The sequence below is a fragment of the Manis pentadactyla genome, chromosome 4 (assembly GCF_030020395.1).
Source record: "Manis pentadactyla isolate mManPen7 chromosome 4, mManPen7.hap1, whole genome shotgun sequence".
In the NCBI taxonomy this organism is placed as follows: Eukaryota; Metazoa; Chordata; class Mammalia; order Pholidota; family Manidae; genus Manis; species Manis pentadactyla.
In genome coordinates, this window is record NC_080022.1 from 80,720,448 (window position 1) to 80,741,536 (window position 21,089).

A 21,089-nucleotide genomic window follows, 5' to 3' on the forward strand; every position below is an offset into this window, starting at 1 on the left:
GAATGGTTATATCCTCTTGTTTGACTGAGCCCTTTATCATTATGTAGTATCCTTCTTTATCTCTTGTTACTTTCTTTGTTTTGAAGTCTATTTTGTCTGATATTAGTACTGCAACCCCTGCTTTCTTCTCACTGTTGTTTGCTTGAAATATGTTTTTCCATCCCTTGACTTTTAGTCTGTACATGTCTTTGGGTTTGAGGTGAGTTTCTTGTAAGCAGCATATAGATGGGTCTTGTTTTTTTATCCATTCTGTTACTCTATGTCTTTTGATTGGTGCATTCAGCCCATTAACATTTAGGGTGACTATTGAAAGATATGTACTTATTGCCATTGCAGGCTTTAAATTCGTGGTTACCAAAGGTTCAAGGTTAGCCTCTTTAGTATCTTAGTGCCTAACTTAGCTCGCTTATTGAGCTGTTATATACACTGTCTGGAGATTCTTTTCTTCTCTCCCTTCTTGTTCCTCCTCCTCGATTCTTCATATGTTGGGTGTTTTGTGCTGTGCTCTTTCTAGGAGTGCTCCCATCTAGAGCAGTCCCTGTAAGATGTTCTGTAGAGGTGGTTTGTGGAAAGCAAATTCCCTCAGCTTTTGTTTGTCTGGGAATTGTTTAATCCCACCGTCATATTTGAATGATAGTCGTGCTGGATACAGTATCCTTGGTTCAAGGCCCTTCTGTTTCATTGTATTAAATATATCATGCCATTCTCTTCTGGCCTGTAGGGTTTCTGTTGAGAAATCTGATGTTAGCCTGATGGGTTTTCCTTTATAGGTGACCTTTTTCTCTCTAGCTGCCTTTAAAACTCTTTCCTTGTCCTTGATCTTTGCCATTTTAATTATTATGTGTCTTGGTGTTGTCCTCCTTGGATCCTTTCTGTTGGGGGTTCTGTGTATTTCCATGGTCTGTTCGATTATTTCCTCCCCCAGTTTGGGGAAGTTTTCAGCAATTATTTCTTCTAAGATACTTTCCATCTCTTTTCCTCTCTCTTCTTCTTCTGGGACCCCTATAATACGGATATTGTTCCTTTTGGATTGGTCACACAGTTCTCTTAATATTGTTTCATTCCTGGAGATCCTTTTGTCTCTCTCTATGTCAGCTTCTATGCGTTCCTGTTCTCTGATTTCAATTCCATCAATGGCCTCTTGCATCTATCCATTCTGCTTATAAACCCTTCCAGAGTTTGTTTCATTTCTGTGATCTCCTTTCTGGCATCTGTGATCTCCCTCCGGACTTCATCCCATTTCTCTTGCGTATTTCTCTGCATCTCTGTCAGCATGTTTATAATTCTTATTTTGAATTCTTTTTCAGGAAGACTGGTTAGGTCTGTCTCCTTCTCTGGTGTTGTCTCTGTGATCTTTGTCTGCCTGTAGCTTTGCCTTTTCATGGTGATAGGAATAGTTTGCAGAGCTGGGACAAGTGACGCCTGGAAGAACTTCCTTTCTTGTTGGTTTGTGGCCCTCCTCTCCTGGGAGAACAGCGACCTCTAGTGGCTTGTGCTGCGCAGCTGAGCGCAGAGTTTCTGCTTCCTGCCCGGCTGCTATGGAGTTTATCTCCGCTGTTGCTGTGGGCGTGGCCTGGCTCGGGCAGCTACTCCAAGTGGTGGAGTCGCGTTGGAGCGGGAGCGGCTGGGAGGCTATTTATCTCCGTAAGGGGCCTCCCTGCTCCCTGCAGCCCAGGGGATTAGGGTGCCCAGAGATCCCTGGATTCCCTACCTCTGGATTAAGTGTCCCGCCCTGCCCCTTTAAGACTTCCAAAAAGCACCCGCCAAAACAAAACAAAGACCACCAAAAAAAAAAAATTTTTTTCTAAGTAAAAAAAAAGGTGCCCGCTCGTTTTTCTTTATTCTCTGGTGCCAGCCTCAGGCCTCTGCTCACCGGTCTTGCTGCCCTGTTTCCCTAGTATTGGGGTCCCTATCCCTTTAAGACTTCCTAAAAGCGCTCGCCAAAACAAATCAGGAAAAAAAAAAATTGGTCGCGCACTTTTATTATGTCCTCTGGCGCCCGGCCTCCGGTGCCCACTCACTGTTCTTGCTGCCCTGTTTTCCTAGTATCCAGGGCCCCCTGGGCACGTACTGTGTCTGGGCCCAGATGGCTGGGGCTGGGTGTTCGGCAGTCCTGGGCTCCGTCTCCCTCCCGCTCTGCCTATTCTTCTCCCGCCGGGAGTTGGGGGGAGGGGCGCTCGGCTCCCGCCGGGCCGGGGCTTGTATCTTACCCCCTTCGCGAGGCGCTGGGTTCTCTCAGGTGCGGATGAGGTCTGGATATTGTCCTGTGTCCTCTGGTCTTTATTCTAGGAAGGGTTGTCTTTGTTATATTTTCATAGATATATGTGGTTTTGGGAGGAGATTTCCGCTGCTCTACTCACGCCGCCATCTTCCGTCCTATCGATCTTTTCTTTAATGGTTTCTAGGTGTGAGGCTCTGCTGCACTGAGATTATTACATCATGTTCTATTTTTATACTTAAAATATTTCTTTTGTATAAGGAGTGAAGTGGGAGTTTTGTCCCAGAATCACTGATAACAAACACTCCTCCTCTTCTACACTAATTTGAAATTCAGCTTTTATCATTTTCTAAATTCCCATTTGTATTTGGGTTTCTGGAGTCTCTATTCCATGTTTGTTCTGATTCATCAAAATTGTGCTGTTTTAATATCGTGCAGAAAATAAACAAAATAGAAAACCCCCTAGCCAGACTTACCAAGAAAAAGAGAGACTGTACACACATAAACAGAATCTGAAATGAGAAAGGAAAAATCACAACGGACACCACAGAAATACAAAGAATTATTAGAGATTACTATGAAAAACTATATGCCAACAAATTGCACAACCTAGAAGAAATGGACAACTTTCCAGAAAAATACAACCTTCCAAGACTGACCCAGGAAGAAACAGAAAATCTGAACAGACCAATTACCAGCAATGAAATAGAACTGATAATCCAAAAACTACCTAAGAACAAAAATCTTGGCCCAAATGGCTTCACGGCTGAATTCCATGAAACATTTAAAGAAGAGCTAATACCCATCCTTATCAGAGTATTCCATAAAGTAAAAGAGGAGGGGATACTTCCAAATTCATTTCATAAGGCCAGCATCACTCTAATACCAAAATCAAACACACCATAAAAAAAGAAAATTACAGACCAATATCCCTGATGAACATAGATCCTCAACAAAATATTAGCAAACCAAATTCAAAAATACATAAAAAATATCATCCATCATGACAAGTGGGATTATTCCAGGGATACAAGGATGGTATAATATTTGAAAATCAATCAACTTCAATCACATCAACAAAAAGAAGGATAAAAACCACATGATCATCTCAATAGATGCTGAAAAAGCACTTGCCAAAATTCAACATCCATTTGTGATAAAACTCTCAACAAGTGGCTTAGAGGGCAAGTACCTCAACATAATAAAGGCCATATATGACAAACCCATAGCCAACATCATACTTAACAGCGAAAAGCTTTCAGCTTTTCCTTTAAGATTGGGAACAAGACAAGGATGCCCAGTCTCCTCACTTTTATTCAGCATTGTACTGGAGGTCCTTGCCATGGCAATCAGATAACACAAAGAAATAAAAGGCATACAGATTGGTAAAGAAGAAGTTAAACTGCCACTGTTTGCAGATGACATATCATACATAGAAAACCCAAAAGCCTCCACCAAAAAACTATTAGAATAACTGAATTCAACAAAGTTGCAGGATATAAAATTAATACACAGAAATCTGTTGCATTCCTATATACTAACAACAAATTAGCAGAAAGAGAAATCAGGAAAAGAGCTCCATTTACAACTGCATCAAAAAGAATGAAATCCCTAGTAATAAACCTAAACAAGGAGGTGAAAGACCTATACCCTGAAAACTACAAGACACTCATGAGAGAAATTAAGCAAGATACCAATAAATGGAAATCTATCCCATGCTCATGGATAAGAATATTGTCAAAATGACCATCCTGCCTAAAGCCATCTACAGATTCAATGCAATCCTTTTCAAAATACCAACAGTACTCTTCAACGAACTAGAGTGAATAGTTCTAAAATTCACGTGGAACTACAAAAGACTCTGAATAGCCAAAGCAATCCTAAGAAAGAACAAAGCTGGGGGGATTACACTCCCTAACTTCAAGCTCTATTACAAAGCTACAGGAATCAAAACAATTTGGTACTGGCACAAGAACAGATCCATAGATCAATGGATCAGAATAGACAGCCCAGATATAAACCCACACATATACAGCCAATTAATATATGATAAAGGAGCTGTGGATATACAATGGGGAAAAGAGAGCCCCTTCAACAACTGGTGTTGGCAAAACTGGGCAGCTACATGTAAGAGAATCAAATTGGATTATGGTCTAACTCCATACACAAAAGTAAACTTGAAATAGATAAAAGACCTACATTCGTAAGTCATGAAATCATAAACTCATAGAAGAAAACACAGAAGAAAAATCTCTTGAATATAAACATGAGCAACTTTTTCCTGAACACATCTCCTTGCGTAAGGGATATTAATTAAAAAATGAGCAAGTGAGACTACATCAAACTAAAAAGCTTCTGTACAGCAAAGAACATGATCAGCAGAACAAAAAGGCATCCTACAGTATGGGAGAATATATTCATGTGACTTACCGATAAGAGATTAACATCCAAAATATACTAAGAACTCACATGCCTCAACACCCAAAAAACAAATAACCCTATTAAGAAATGGGCAGAGGATATGAACAGACACTTATCCAAATAAGAAATTTGGATGGCCAATAGGCATATGAAAAGATGCTCCACATTGCTATTAATCAGGGAAATGCAAATTAAAACTACAGTGAGGTATCACTTCACACCAGTTAGGATGGACAACATCCCTAAAGACAAGAAACAACAAATGCTGGTGAGGGTGTGGAGAAAGGGCAACCCTTCTACATGTTGGTGGTAATGTAAATTGGTTCAACCATTGTGGGAAGCAATATGGAGGTTCCTCAAAAAAACTAAAAATAAAAATACCATTTGACCCAGTAATTCCACCCCTGGAGATGTTATTATTTTTCCTTTCTGTATGTTTTCTTGTAACTTGCTATTTCTAAGAATGCAGTCCATGAATTTATCCATTACTCAAAGTTTTATTGAACTTTCCTATATAGATCCCTCTCCCCCTCTTCCCTTTAAAACCCTGCCATTTATCGTCCAGACAAGTACGGCCTCTTGTCTGACACTGTTACAGTGACCTGTAAGACATTTTCCCAGGTCGTAATAGGAATAATGGCGTTTCTCTAACATAGTTCGTTTGTTTTTCATCTTTTGGTAGAATACTGAACACAACTGGTTTTTGAGGAATCTCAGAGCCTTTATCAACTATTTCACAGGATCTTCTTTTTAATAATGCCACCCTGACCACCTTATTTCTTCCATCCTTACTTTCCCTAATTTCCTCACTCAAAAAGCTGTGTTGTAAGCATTTTTTATAAGCTGCTTAAAAGCATTTTGAAACAAGATGAGGTATTTTAGAAATCTTTCAAAATCTTTAGGTATCCTAAAGGCCCTGCTTTCATCCACACACTACCATATCGGCAAATTTGTATGCTTTATATTTTTCACTTGACTCAAAGTACTTTCTGGTAGTCATTTAGCCCCAGTGAGCTGAGTTTACTGACACACAAGCCAAAGCCTCAAAAACCTGTTTCCCAAAAGAGCTGCTTTGCGTAAAAAACAAGACAAATACATCCATTATTCAAATGTCCAAATAGTTATAGAAGGCTGAGAGACTTCCTCCTGATCTTTCCCTTAACCAGTTTGATACTTTTCTTAGTTTTGAAGATTTGAAATAAATCTGTGATCACATTTGAGAAGCAGCAGTTGTACATGTTACCAGTTTAAATTCCTTATAAGAAATGTTAGGTGAGTAATTTAAATGATTTTTAGTTGAGTAATTCAGTTTATTTCACTGAATAAGGTATTTTACATTTGCTAAAACTCTTTGTTTCAAGCTAAGTAGCTTACAGAATTACATATAATAAACTTAAAAATGAAATCAATGGAGACAAACAAAAAAGAGCATGTTAAAATTTTTAAGTAAATAAAACACATACTGTGAGGACCTGTAATGTGGCTTAGCAACAGAGTAGGATTCAGCACTTAGGTTCCGTTCTTTCTCCAACACTGCCTTAGTCTAATGCTGCTTTTGTATGGAAATGACTAGAGGTCACTAATCTCATTTTCCCAGCAAAGTGCACCATAATATTTGCCATAACTGCAGTTTTGAAGTATCAAATAATTCAACCTATTCTAGCATTCATTCATGAGTCAGAAACCAGCAAGAAAATCATACAAGAGGTAAGAAGTTGCCCACTCCACAGCCTAAGCCTGAGAAAAACTAGTTAGTTCTTAATTGTGCAGAGCTGTCCCACCACACAGAATGACTGACAACTTAAAGTGTTCTCATAGCATACTAGATTAACAGTTGTTTTTGCTAATAATGTCTCTTTCTGGAAGAATGTGTAAAGGGTAAACTAACTGTTGTATCTTCTTGTTTTGGTATTTAGTCCTCTCATAGCAGGTCCTTGTTTAACAAATGATTAGAATACAGGTTTTTCTATAAAATAGATGCTTCTCTTATACAGATGCTTCCTTAATTCCACCTATGAATTTGCCATCTGACAGTGTTATTAGGTTGCCTATGATCCCAGGCAATAAATGCAAAATATGAGACTTATTTACTGAAATCACAAGCAGTATGCATGGTGAACAGAGGTCCCACCTAATGACCTGAAGGAAAAAACCCACCCAGAACCAAGAATGTCCTATTAAGCACTAGTAGAAATGACCCAGCATTCCTTGGGTGCCACAGGCAGCTTAGCCAGGATGCGTACTTCTGCAACTGGAGATGAGACAAACTGGGCCATTCTGTCTGTCTCCTGGCCAAATTGGAATTATATACAGTTAATCCTGTTTCACTTGGAATACAACAATGGATCTGGATAAAATCAGTCCTCCTGTTTCAGTTGCTAAGGAAGGATAACAGCTCTACTGCTACTTCTACCTCTAACCCAAATTTACTAGGTAGTCTTTATTATCTTTTAAGTCCTTTTAATAGCTTAATCATTTAGTTCTTTGATCATCATTGCTTTGGTTTCAATTATGGCTTTTATATTGGCAGCAAGCAGATCTCTGTATCTCAACCTCACCAGTATCTTGGATCTGAATTTGCAGCTGGCAAAAGGATGTTTCCTGTCTACCATCCTCCCCCTATACAGTAATTACAGGATCCTCTATCTATGTTTGATATTATTTTAAATTTGTGAGTGTTAGCAACCTTTATACTTTCTAAATGTCTTTTAGCTCATTTTTCTTTAAATAACCAAGCATTGAAAACTCTACAAAAAATGTTATCTTAAAATGGTTGAGGTTCTTTACTTCTTTTCCCCTTCAAAGGGTCCAAGGATGAATGGGTCTTTGTAGACATACCTATCTTTATTTCAAGGGAAAGAGCATGTAATTGATTCCTTTTCAAATGAACTTCTGAACAGAAACCCCTATATACAGATAGGGCTAGCCAATGTTAATGTATGTGACGGTGTTAGTCTTCAGAACATCTTGAGTAAATAAATAAAGGGGAGATGTAAAATACTATGATTTGCTTGCTGATTCTTAATTTCTAAATTTCTTCTTCTTTCGAAACTTCTTTCCTGCTGCATTTGCTGCTTTTTCAGCCATGATCTCTGAGTACTTCCTTCGGTTATATCTAAAAAGAAAAACCAAACCTTCAAGTCACTAGACATTTGAAGAAGTTGATGTTACTTTTGGTTGGCGGGGAAGATGGTGGCTTCTAAATGTCAATTTTTTTTTTTTTTTTAGCATTTTCACTATCTAGTCATAACCATGTGTCTTGCTCCACCATGTAATAAGGAGCCATACTAGGAACTGGGGTCAGAGCAGTGAAGCAGAGTGATAGTCCTGCCCTCAGAGAGCTTGCAGTCTAGTGAGAAAAAACTGTTACTTGTGAGTCTAGTAAGAAAAAAATTCAAGTGTAGAGGGAAGGCTTTTTAAAACTTTCAGTCATTAAATGACCATGTACAATATCTAGTGATACCAGATAGTTATCAAATACTTTGAACATTTTTGTGGAATAAAAATGTAGAAATAAGGACTACATAAGACAAAAGTTTATGCTTAACCTGAAAACACACCATGTATTTCTTAGAACCTTAAGAAATACATCATAGACCAAAGGTTTTCAAAGTGTGGTCCAGTACAGTAGCAATATAAAGTTTCCTTCTAAAATCAAGTAGGCAGTATACAGATAATGGAAACATTATGCAAATGGTATTCAATGACTGAAGTATGGGAAACAAAAGAACTGGTAAGATGACCTCTAACCTGCAATTTTATGAGTTTCATTCTACTGAATTTCTAGTTTACTACCCTAACTTCTTATTCTAGGATTATTTTTAAGTGATAGCACTATTAACATTGCTATGACCTCTGAGACTGCCATCAAGATTATAACATGTAGGTCAATTTTCATATGAAACTTATAGTTAACAGTTAGGTAGGAAAAGACTCAGTTAGCTGGCACCATACCTCTGGGGAGAATGACAGAAAGAGACAGGCTTGAGAGAGATTAGGAAGTAGGAGGGACTCTGAGTATGGGACTGAAGAGAGCAGGTGTTATCAAACACTTGCCCTAATGGATGCATGGTACTGCTGTTCAGTTGTGAGGTACAGAGCTCTGAGAGAGAACGAGACTGTGCAGGAAAGGTGGGGTCAGGAGAAACCACAAGTTAGCTCTTAGAGGTGCTTTTAAGATATCCACTGCATGTTCCTGAGGCATCAGTTGGACACATGAGTTTGGACTAAGGAGAGAGCTGGACTAGACATACACATTTGGAAGCCAACAATATATAGATAGCCAAGGAGAGAATAATTATTTCTAAATTTTACCATTACCCAGATTCATTAAATAGCTTACATAAAACTTGAGTTAAATTTGTTTTCCATGCCTATAATCTACATTATTTTCAAAACCCTTAGTAAGTACTTTCACTTTTGTTATTAAACTAATCTGGAAGTTCAGCAAAAGTATCTATATGAAATATACTTTTAAGTCTGTAATACATATGCAGCTGCTTCAAGGACATTTAAACATACTCAGATTGCTCCCATCTTAAAAAATCCTCTAAACCATAGTCACTAGCCCTGCCTCTCCATTCTTCCTCACAACCAAACTTTTTCAAAGATTTGTCTCCATTTCATCATTTTCAACTAACTCTCCAGTCCCTTCCGCTGGTTTCTTCCTCATTATTCCTCTAAAACTCCTGGCCAAGGTTACTGTGACATCCATGTAACTAAATCCAAAGGAAGTTTTAGTTATTATATCATTTAATCTCTCGGCAGCATTTATTCCTGTTAACCACTCCTTCCAGTTTATACCTGCTTATAATGTTCTCTTCCCTTGACTTGTATGACACTGTACCTGTCTGGTGTTCTCAATGCCTACCTGGCTACTGATTCCGTCTCCTTGGAGCTCATTCTCCTCTAGCCAAATACTTTCCAGCTTCCCTCTAAAGCAGTGGCTCTAAGCTGGGAATGTTTATGCTCTGCAGGGGACATCTGGAAAAGTCTGGAAACATTTCTGACTGTCATGAATTTGGGGGTGGGGGTGTGTGTGTGTGCTAATGACATAGTTGGCAGAGGGCAGGGTGCTAACATTGCATCCTACAAGGCACAGGATAGTCCCCACTAATAAAGAATTATCCCATCCAAAATGCAAATAGTGCTGCTGTTGAGGAACTCCATACTAAGATATTGAAAAATTACCTCAAATTTTGAAAGTTTATGCACATTCTAAAGGAAAGGCATACATATTATACAGCAAAACATGAACTCCTTTACCTTCTGAACTCAGAATCAGCAAGCAGTTCTTCTACAACAGTTCTCTTCCTTTGTTTCTTGGGAATTCGTGAATGGTAGAAGTCAGCTGGATTATCAACAATGGTTCCGATCTGTGAACAATTGATTGAAATATGAGTCATGCAGTACCTGAATGCCAAGCTGCTTTCATATTTCAGGGTAGCTCTAATAAAGTATATTTATAGAAAAGAATGGAAAACAGAAACTTACATTATACCAATGTTAAAGTTACTTTTGCCAATATTAAAGCAAAAGTAAGTCACCTACTCAATCTGCATTTCTTCATTAGTTTATAGTAAACCTAAAATTGCTTTTATATAATTTAATGCTAAACAGTATAATAAATTCTTAAAGAATAGTGTAACTAGAGAAAAATGGGACTAGTAATAAACTCGTTTTAATCTCCCAATTTAACGAAACTAACACATAACTTCTACTATACATGTTTGATCTTCTAGATTATTATAAATGCTGCCAATGTAGAACCTTCTAGTGGCCACTCTGTGTTTGTTCACATATACAACCAAGTAAAATTTATAGTGTCCACTATGTACCAGACATTGTGCAGGTGTTTGGGAAACAAAGACAACATCTGGTCCTGCCAGTGAGGAGCCCATAGTCTTAAGGCTGATACACATACAGGTAACAGAATTAAAGCACAACATAGTATTATGCTGAATAAAAAACATTATAGATGCTCTGAAAACTAAGCGACCAATTCTACCTAAGGGAGGTAAAGAAGATTTTGCAAAGGATTACATTTTAACTTGGATTTGTACGGGTAAAATTTCACCAAGCAAGCATGGCAGAGCCAAGCACATGCCAAGTCATAATGCCAAGACCAGTCTGCACATATTCTAAGACTGGGTAGCTAATGTGTTGGCACTTAAGAGGGCTATGTGACAAAAGAAGGGCTGGTGAACTGGTTTAGGTACAGATGTGAAGGGCCATACTGAGGGACATAGACTCATATCCTATACATCATAAAGAATCACTGAAGGTATCATTGAATGGTAACTGTGATATAATTGAGGTGTATCACAAAAGGGGGTGTATCACAAACAGATTGCCTTTTTTTGTGTTAAAGATTAGATACCGGCTATAGTGTAGAGGATGGACTAGCAGGGAGAGCAGACCTGGGGGCAAAGGACTATTATAGTAATCCAGATGAGTGACAAGAAAGGTAGCCAAGGACAAAATGAACTTGAGAGCCACCACAGGATGAATCAACTGGACTTCTATCTTAAAACACTTTGAAAACTAACTTTTAACTAATTTTCAGAATTTGCCTGAGGATGCCCCTCTAACCTGAAAAGAAGAGTTATTGCAAATATTTCCTCTTTCCTCCTACATCCTGCAAGGATCCTCTTAGGCTAGTATTATTCATGTATGATATAGTCATAGTATTATTCATGTACCCATACTCTAGGTTCCACAACTTTTACAGAGGTGACCTGGAAACCCAGCTACCATTTGCAACACCTTCTCTCTGTATGGAAAGCCATTACAAGCTGGTGACTGTCTGAATTGGCTTCTGGCTATTTATGGCCTAAGCAGATGTACACCACAAATATTCGTCATCTTTAGATGGTAAACAGAAATGTCACTATAGTGCTTTCCAAACAAAAATCCACAGACCATCACCCCACCATCATTCTGTTTGCTTCATACCTGAAAGTATTTGGGGAAGCCATCTCTATCATTTTTCTTGTAAAACCTTTTTGGGTCCATGCTTGCTCTCATCTTCAGTGCTTTGAGATCGTTTTTTAGTTCATCTGTCAACTCTGGAGCTTTCATACCAAACCAGCCATCACCTGCTGTTTTTTGTCTTTCTTTCTAAAATTCAGATTTCAAAAACAAACAGAAAATTCTAACCTTAATAAGCAGTTTATAAACAACACTTCATTTCTCCCAAAATAATACATATAGCAAATTTCATAAATTAAAGACAAATAAGGTTACTTGACAGAATGTATGTCTCTAGATTCATCTTTCATACAGGGAATTAAATCACAAAAGTGATTCTCTGATAAATTAGGCACAGCCTTATTGGTTTCACTAGTGAGGTCTCCTTAATATTTATTCTGTATTTTTGTAAGGATTGCCGATAGACTAACCCACAGCTTCAATTTTTATTGTCTAAAATAGCCTATACAAGGGATAATGTATAAGAACATTTTCCCTTGTGGAGCTTATCTGTACACATTAATACTTTTATTCAGTCACTCCAAAAGTCCAGAAATTTGTATTATTTCTAAAGTTAAAAAAAATCTTTTCTTTTGAAAACTTACAGCTATTTATTTATTTTTGTTTCATTCATCCAATTATGTCTACCATGTACCAGAGTGCTCTGTATTAGTGACACTACTGGAAGACCAGTCTCAAATTTCCTTGCATTTGTTTATAGTAAATCCAAATTTTTCTTACGCTTGTTATTTTCCTTATGTTTATTAGTTAATATAGCAAATATTCAATTCCCTCTATTTTACCAAAGAAAATAGTTTTTCTATCCTCTCATTTAGCAGACTAAACAGACTAAGGTTTTTAGCTGACTATATTAAGTTCCCTAACAACAGCCTGCAACAGAGCTCCTACCCCTTAGTAAACAGGACCTATAAGCCAAGAGGTGTGTACAGTAAGTTCTCATGCTGTCACTGTTTTGAAAGATGGAAAAAAAAAGCTGTATCTATCTATGCGCATCACTTAGTGCACTTCCACTTACTGCAAATCCATATAAAATATCTACCAAACTGTATTTTATGTGCCCTTAGGTATGTGTAATAATTTCCTTTGGAAAAATGTATTTTACAACTTCGTTGTATAGTCTGAACATCCAAACACTCTAAATAAGAGTAACTGTACTTACTCTGCGTTTTTTCTGAAGTTGATACTTCGATTCACTATATGGTGGGACACAGAATTTTTTTTCAAAATCAGGAGTAATGACAGCTTTCTGCAGAAACTATAAAAATTTAATTGGTTTTAAAATAATGTCAGAAAGTCACGATTTTGTCAACATTTTTTTTGCCTATGAGCATTAACATCTTCCACACTGAAGACATCTCCAAACATATTAACCTCCTTTATGCAGACATACTACTGCAAATTTGTTCCTGTCCTTAAATCCATAAATTACATCACAGTAAAATTTTTTGAGAAAAACTAAGGATTATTTTAGACAATATGTAAAACTGATATTCATCTCAAATTTTTTCTAATTTGTATTTGCACACACCAGATTTATACAATGTGTCCACTTCTATTTACTGGTTTGCAAACAGCCACCTGTGTCAAACAACTGGAAAAATGCCAAGTGGTTCGTGAAATCCCTGAAAAAAATCTGACTAGTCTTCAGTAAGTCCTTTTGATGTTGGTAAACAGCTTCCTGTGATCTCAGGAGACTAGACTATTAAGTACAGTGATTACAGATTTTGATTAAACAGAATATACTTTGTTGTACCAGTGGGATAGCCTATCTAAACAAATCTACTCTTTGCATATCTTGAAAAACATATCAAGATACTCTTTCAATGTCAATTTTCATATACAGATTAATTTCATTCCTTGAATAGCTATTATGCACAAGTTCTCTTCTGACATTTAGTTTAACAGTCTCCACTGAACTCTTCCATTAAACCATGTTAACATCATCTCTGCACTTGTGGTCATTTCTGTAAATTTTGATAGTTACTGCTAAACTGCCTTGCAGTCAAGTAATATAAACTCCTACCAACAGCTTAACAGTGATCTTTACATTGCCACCAACACTAAGTATTAACACTAGGTATTTGTATGTTCTGCGGTGCCTTATAGCTGTTTTCACTGGCTGTCCATCATCTTTTTGTGTATTATTAGCTATGTTTAAGTCTTCTGTGGGGATGTGTGTACTTCTTTGGGTTGTTTTTCATTTTTATATAGGGTTGTGTTCTTATTAATGGTAAAATATATTTTGTATCTTGCTAATATTATCCTATGGTCTTTTATATGTCTTTGCTAAGATGTTTTTAATTGCCTAAGTTTTAAAATTTTGTGTAGTCAAGTGTTAATTCTTCCCTAAACAAATTCTGCATTTTTTGTTACTTGCCTAGGATGATTACACACTGTCATAATACTGTTAGTGAAATCAAAAAGATCCTCGGGGTAATGAGTCACTTCCCCCAGCGTAAGAAGTAAAGACAGCTCCTTTAAAGACGGCTCCTTAGCCCTCAAAACAGTTCATAGGAATACAGCAAATATTTAGTGAATAACATTTCAAAGGACCAATTCAGAAATCAATGATCAATTCAGAAACCCTAAATCTAGGTTCAGGCCTAGAAGTTTCTGGGTAGAATAGCAGCAGACTAGACTATCCTTTCACTGAGAAAAGAGAACATGACATTATTTAACAGATTAATAAGGGTTTGTTGTGTGTGTCAAGTACTAGGCTATTGGACAGTGGTTCTAAATTGGGAGCAACTGGCAATGTCTAAGGACATTTTCTGGTATGTGTGTGGCAGGGAGGATGGTTACTATTGGCGTCTAGTGGACAGAGGCCAGGGAATATGCTGAACATCCTATATTGCACAGGATAGCCTCCCACAACAAAGAATTATCCAGCCCTCAAACACCAGTATTGCTGAGGTTGAGAAATCCTGTTTTACAAAAATAAAACACAGTGAAACACCAACTACACCACATGATCAATAATGAATCACATCTATACTGTGTGTTACAGATGCACAGAGGAGGTGGGGTAGGGACTAGGGTCAGAGAAGGTTTGCTTCCCAAAGGCAGTGAAGTGTGATCTCTGCATTGGCCTGGGGAAGGTTTTATATTCAGGGAACTACAGTAGTCCTCAATGGCAAGAACAAAGCTGACAGAGTCAGAGTTGGAGGAAGGCCCCTTGAAGGCTGAGAAACCACTGGAGGATTTAAACAGGAGATCATAGTGAGATATGTGTATTCAGAAAGAGAAATCTACCAAGAGGAAGGAGGCGACTGCAGTAGTCCAGAATGAAAAATGGAGGCCTGCACCAGCCAGTGACAACGGCCTGAAAAGGAGGAAACAGAAGCAAGCATGTAAGAAGCATCATCCTCTAGGCTTACTCACGGACTGCAAAAGGGAAAGAGATTTGGTGTCATTAACCAGGACAGAGAAAACAAAAGAGCTGGTTCAGGCAGGGAAGAGGAGGGCAATTAGTGAGGTCAAGTGCCTCAGCACATCTCAATTAACAAACAGGCACTTGGACTAAAGACACCTTAAGAGGCAGCAAGACTAGAAAATGGAGAGCTGGGAAAACACTGTGCAAGTAGGTAGCTGAGGCAAAGGGTTTGGATGAGTTTACTCCATTCATTTCCAAATTAATTTTTAAGTCTATATACACATGTGCACTTCTTGGTTGGGGAGGTATTGTGAGGCACTCAGCTTTCAGATTCTCAACAGGGTCCAGAACAATTAATAAATAAAAGTACAAGAATAAAAACACAACTCCTGGGATCATAACTGGCAGGTACAAGAGGAATATTCATCCTGTATTACTTTATTTTTCAAGTGTCATTTTCTATAGCTAGGACTTTATAAAAAGAAGAAATGACTATTCTGGAAAGAGGGGAAAAAGGCACAGTAGGTTAAGGTTTTACTGTAGGAAAACTAGTCTCTTACCAAGAACTAATCACTGCTAGATGTAATTGGCTAGCTCTATGAACACCAATAGAAAACTTCATGTAACTTACCTCATTTGTTTTTTTCTCCTTGATCTGTGTTAGTGTTCTCTTATTTGACTGTAGTTTATCTGCATTGAAATTAATATACAAACCACCTAATTGCTTGATACTCAGACCAGGGTCTATGCTGCTGCTTGTCAACTTCAGACTGAAAGAGAAAGGACCACTTAAAGATCAAGTGCTTAAATCAAAATGAAAACAACTGAACTGTATTCCTGAAAATCACTTTTTTCTTCTCTCCTTTTACCCTCAATGATCAAAAAACCCCAGAAAATTTTTACAATGGAGTTTCTCAAAAACTGTGAATAAACATATATTTTAAATTGAGTAAAGTCATTTAAAAGAAAATTCTAGGATGATAAGTTAACCAAAAAAGCATTTTGGGAGCACATCCAAATTCATTCCCTAGATTTTCTTACAGAGAACAATGCTACACAATATGCCAACAGATTTCATAAAGGGATTTTATAAAGAATTACAGAAAAGAGGGGGCGATACCTCTGGCAATTCAGCTCAACTTCATATATGCATACTTCCATCTCTAAAACCAATAAGAAGGACAGGTTCTGAACTTCTAGGTTATCCAAAGTTAGAATGTTTTTCTGGGAACTCAAACTATTTGGTAATACTTCTCAATAAGTGAGTTTTAGTGAGAATCCGTATTTTCCAACAGAGCTTTTATAAAAATATAAATGTCATAGCCCAGACTTACCAAGTCAGAATCTTCTGCAGCCGGCCCGGGCTCCTGATGTATTTATACAATGAGAATTTCTACTTTTTGTTACTGGTAAGTCCTTTTTATAATCAAGTATACTTGGACTTAAACTTTCTTCCCTAGTAATTCATATAAACTGAGCAGTTGAAAGTCTTTCCTCTATTGGAAAGTGAAATCATTCTATTGCAGTACCTTGGCAGTGATTCTCAATCCTAAATATACATTAGAATTATCCTGGGGAGGAGTGTGGCTCTTAAAGGCCTGAGCCTAGACTCAGAGATTTAATTTGTTTAAGGACTGGGCATCTATTAATGTATAGATCCTTAGCAAGGAGGCCTTTATATGCAGTGGATACACTGTCACCAGGGTCTGTGTCTCGGAAAAAACAAATTTCAAACAGAAAAGAAACTAAACAAAACAGCCCCAAACATTAGTGCTTTTCAATGGGTGATAAATGGGTATAGGTTTTCTCAGGCCTTTCTCTATTTTTAGTTTCTCAAAAATAAACACAGAGAAAAAGAACAAATTACTTTCCTTTTATGTTGCTCTTAACAATCTTGCAGGAAAATCTTAACAGATGATTTCTAATATATCACCAAAAGGAGCACTGACAGCTGTCACTGCTGGGAAGAATTTGACTAACAAAGGCACTCACAGAGATGAGGGAAATACTAGCTAACAAACTCTTCCATAAAGAACTCAAGGTGGTGCTTTTTCTCAATTCCCATGTTTTCTAATACTTTACATTTTATGGTCAGTTAGCCACTTGAAATATGTTACAAAATCTTACTTTCAAAAACAAAGGTAAAACTTACAACTTTGACTTTGTGCTACTTAGTAAGTCATCTTCATCACTAGACTCATCTTTATTTTCATCATGGTCTGATAGTTCTTCTTCACTTTGTTCATCCTCTTCCTCCTCTTGGTTTTCTTCCTCAGTGGCAACCTCACTGGCCTTATCTCCCTCATCCAGGTAAAAATTTTTATCAGTACTCAATCCAGGAGTTGTGTCAATTACAAACAATGCATTGTCACATGACATACTTTCTGAGACGCCATTTAATGATTCCTTTTGACCACTATTTTCAACAAAACACACAGTGTCCTCTTCATTCTCACTGTTCTCAGACTGCTGGCTTTCATCACTGCTGAGAACTAATAAAACAGAATGACCTTTATCCTGAGATGTGTTGAACTCAGACTTGTATAGGCTGGTATCATACTCAAAATCCGTATCCCTTTCTTCATTCATGTCTTCAGTGCCACCTCTATCTGCGCAGTCTTCTTTACTGCCACAACTATCACCAACTTCTGTCAAGTCACTTGTTTTTATGGTGCTCTTTCTCTCTTCATTCCATCTGTCTACTTCAACAACTGCAAATGTTTGAGCTAATGATTTCATTACAGCCTCACAGTTCAGATTTGAGGGCTCTGATGTGGTTTTATTTTCGGGGGTCGAATGTCTTTGAGAAACTAACTGTTGAAGGCTGGTGTCCTCAAGTTCAGAAAGACTCTTCAGCTGCAAATTTTTCTCATTAATTTCTTTTCCCTCATCTGTTATTCCTTTAGCTTCTTCATCTAAACTTTTACAATTCTGCTGTATTTCACTGAGAGGTGTAACACTGGCTTGTTTTTCCTCTCCTATATTAAAATGTTTTTGCACTGTTGGTTGTTTTTCTGAATTTCTGTGGAGGGAATCATCATCAAAGTCATCACTATCACTACAGAAATCTGGCTGATTTATCTTAGAAAGAGATCTTGCTTGTGAACGAGAAGACATTTGTCTGGCATCTGAATCCTCTGAATTCATAGCTACATTTATGATTTGCTTTTCATTTCCTGGTACAATTTTAGTACCTTTCTCCTTCATTTGTGCTTGCAATTTCCTGTGCATACTCCTTGTTGTTCTCCTGGTTGCAATACTGGAAAATGAAATGTCTGAGCATGATGACTCAGCATCAGAATCAGCTTCTACATGTGATTCTTGGTTTGGATCTTTTAGGGATTTAGCCTGCCTTCCTATGGTTCTTGTAGTTATTACTGTAGGAAGCACAATTCTAGAAATACCTAAAACTTGTGACTCAGCTTCAGAGACTTCTTCAGTATGAGACTCTTTTAATGGGGTTATTTTCAGCCTCTTCCTAACAGAGGACACTGGGGTGCATGCAACTAAGATCTGCCGTCTTCTAGTTATTCTTAAAATGGGTTCCTGGAGCCTGGACACAGAACAATTTGATTCTGCTTCAGAGATCTCTCCATCAGTAGACGGTTTGTTCATTTCTGGTAATAAGCCTGTAGCTGTGCTCTTCCTTTTTCTGGTCTTAGGAGTTCTAGGCAATGGACTTTGTTTCCTAGTGGTCCCTGATTCAGCAGTACTTGGCTCAGCAGATGGAGTTTCCTTCCTGCCTTTTGGATGTGCTTGAATTCTTTTAGAATTCTGTAAGACACAAAATAAAAACAAAAAATACACACTGTAATTAAGTAAGAATGGGATAAGAACAGAGTGAGTTGAGGCACTCCCTCAGAAGCAAATTTTAAAAGGGCACTAAAAAATTAAGGAAAACAAGATTAATACAAAAATATCAACCAACACCATTGCAGCTGCCACCCATGATAAAACACACAAAACTTAATTACTGGATGTGACCCAGCATTTGCAGAACCCTGCTTCACAAGAACCACCGCCTATGATTAAAAAATAAATTAAACTTACACATTGGATCTGACCCTGCATTTGCTGGGCTCTGCCTCAGTCGCCTTACCCAAGATCTGTATTTGATTTTAGGGAGCAGAAAATTTTCTCCACTCAAATATGCTAGGTGGACCTACATTCCGACACAAGTAAAGAAGAGGGTAGAAGGGAAGTATTAACTCTGAGCAAAGATGTGTTTAGAAACACACCTACAACGATGGTACCCTTACCTTTACATACATACACGAATTAACGCTCCGTTCTCTTCATCGCAGTTAGAGGCAGCGGGCAGTCGGCCAGCGAGCGCAACTGAGGGCCACCGAGTGGCGTCACCGCAGCTCCTCCCCCGCCAAAAGGAGCTGCTGTGGGGCCACGGCAAACCTTCCCACGTGAAAACGGTGCCCTTCACTCCAATTCCACTAAATTAGGCTGACGCTTGGTAATCCTCCTTACTACGGTGTTGACTCTAGGGCTAAAAGGCCTGAGCTATGTATCTGTATTACGGAGCCGAACTACCCAAGGCCAGTTACCTAACTTCTCTGTTCCAAGTCAAAGAGTGCCTTAAAAGGCTTTAGTGAGGACTTAAGACGAAGCTAGACTTAGCTCGGGGCCTGGTACGCGTCAGTGCGCAGCAACCTCGGGCCCTCTCCGCCGTTGGCCTGCACGTCCCATGCGACCCTCGAGGAAGCCACCCCCACCTTCCTAAGCACATCTCGACGAGGCGGCGGGCAGAAAAGAGGCGGCCGTGCGATCTCCTACCTCCTGCTGGGAATTTTCAGGCGACGTGGCTCGGGTGCTGGCCGGAGGCCGCGCCGACCTGGTAACCACCATCTTCCCAGTTTTCAGGTACCACGGCCTGCCTGTTTCGGCGCCACGGAAGTGCGTCAGAGAAGTGCCTTGCTGGTGTTTTCCGCGAGGATCCTGGGTATCGCGAGAATCTCGTAGTTGCCTCCCGTCTGCCGACCCAAGCCGGGCCGTTGGGCCCTCGGATGCCCTAGGGCAGGTGTTTTAGCATTCACTCCAGTGCTGTTGAACACATACCAGCCTTTTGCAGATCTTCGCGAAGCGGCGAAACCCAGTTACTGAAGGCCCTCGTCTCCGTTTCACACGAACGAATTGGAAAATTGCATCTTCTGCTTGACACTATCCATCCTCGGACCTGTTCGGCAATTTTAAAGGTCTTAATGTAGCCATGGGTGTGGCCAAAGGAGGCGTTCGCATTACTTAATAATATATTTAAAAAAATATATGTATATATTCTTGTATTATGACGTTAAATATAAATAAAATTTAAAGACTTGATTGAGGGTAAAAATGTGTTACGTTAAATACCCCAGGAACTCGGAGAGGAAGAAGCTATGTAATCTTAAAGTGAGATGATAACTAGAGATCTGGAATAAACAGAAAAGAGTAAATGTTAAATTGTAAAAGTGCACGATAAAACTTCGCAGGGAAAGGAAGGGAATGACCAGAATCAAGAGAAGCCATTTAGTTTTCGGATGAAGGGAGGAGGGCTAGAATATATTTGAGGGAAATGGAAAGGGATTGAAGTAAATGGATATTATTGGAGATGAGAAAGGATTAGTGACTCACCAAATCTATTCTCTACTTTTCTTAGTAACAACACCAATTTTTTTCTTAATGTCACAAGACATAGATTTTTCATGGGGCAAACTACTACCAACCTAAATAGCTCCTTTCAGTTAACCTTGCAGCCAGATGTTGCCAACTAAACTTTGCCCCATTACATATAAATTGTGTAGCTCTTTAGGGACATCTTAAAAGAGAGGAGGGCCCCCCTACCTTCTTTAACTTCATTTTACTCCCTGGAAAGTTGTGTTTTTTGGTTTTCAAGCAGCACTTTGGTGCCATGAGGATGAGGGAACACTGGAGGGGTAGCAAAGCCATAAGAAAAAAAAAAAACATGGGCCTCTGATAACTGGTGGAGCTGCCATATCAGTCCTAAAGAGCCTACTAATACGTCTGTGTCACCTGAGAGAAACACCTGTCTTTCTGTAAGCCACTGATAATTGGGGATTTTCTCTTATTTGCAGTTGA

At 38.6% G+C, this 21,089-nt stretch overlaps 1 protein-coding gene across 2 annotated transcripts; it reads right to left on the bottom strand.

Annotated features, from left to right (window-relative positions):
- Nucleotides 1-7,464: 7,464 nt before the first annotated feature.
- Nucleotides 7,465-19,940, bottom strand: DNTTIP2 (deoxynucleotidyltransferase terminal interacting protein 2). Of its 2 annotated transcripts, XM_036906517.2 has the most exons (7): nucleotides 19,791-19,940; nucleotides 17,155-18,776; nucleotides 15,634-15,772; nucleotides 12,789-12,884; nucleotides 11,594-11,758; nucleotides 9,905-10,014; nucleotides 7,465-7,754 (listed from the first exon to the last, which is right to left on the bottom strand). In XM_036906517.2, the coding sequence occupies exons 1-7, from the start codon at nucleotides 19,860-19,862 to the stop codon at nucleotides 7,661-7,663; spliced, it is 2,298 nt and encodes a 765-aa protein (XP_036762412.1). In that variant the 5' UTR covers nucleotides 19,863-19,940; the 3' UTR covers nucleotides 7,465-7,660. The 2 variants fall into 2 exon arrangements, with proteins under 2 accessions (XP_036762412.1, XP_057356420.1); XM_057500437.1 differs by lacking the exons at nucleotides 7,465-7,754; nucleotides 9,905-10,014 and having other exon boundaries at nucleotides 11,600-11,750; nucleotides 12,780-12,884.
- Between the last annotated feature and the right edge of the window lie 1,149 nt (nucleotides 19,941-21,089).

Coding starts and splice junctions, on each gene's coding strand:
- DNTTIP2 (XM_036906517.2), bottom strand. CDS start 19,862: ATGGTGGTTACCAGGTCGGCGCGGCCTCCGGCCAGCACCCGAGCCACG. Junction 18,777..19,790: donor CTGAAAATTCCCAGCAGGAG/GTAGGAGATCGC, acceptor TGTGTCTTACAG/AATTCTAAAAGAATTCAAGC. Junction 10,015..11,593: donor GCTTCCCCAAATACTTTCAG/GTATGAAGCAAA, acceptor AATTGTTCACAG/ATCGGAACCATTGTTGATAA.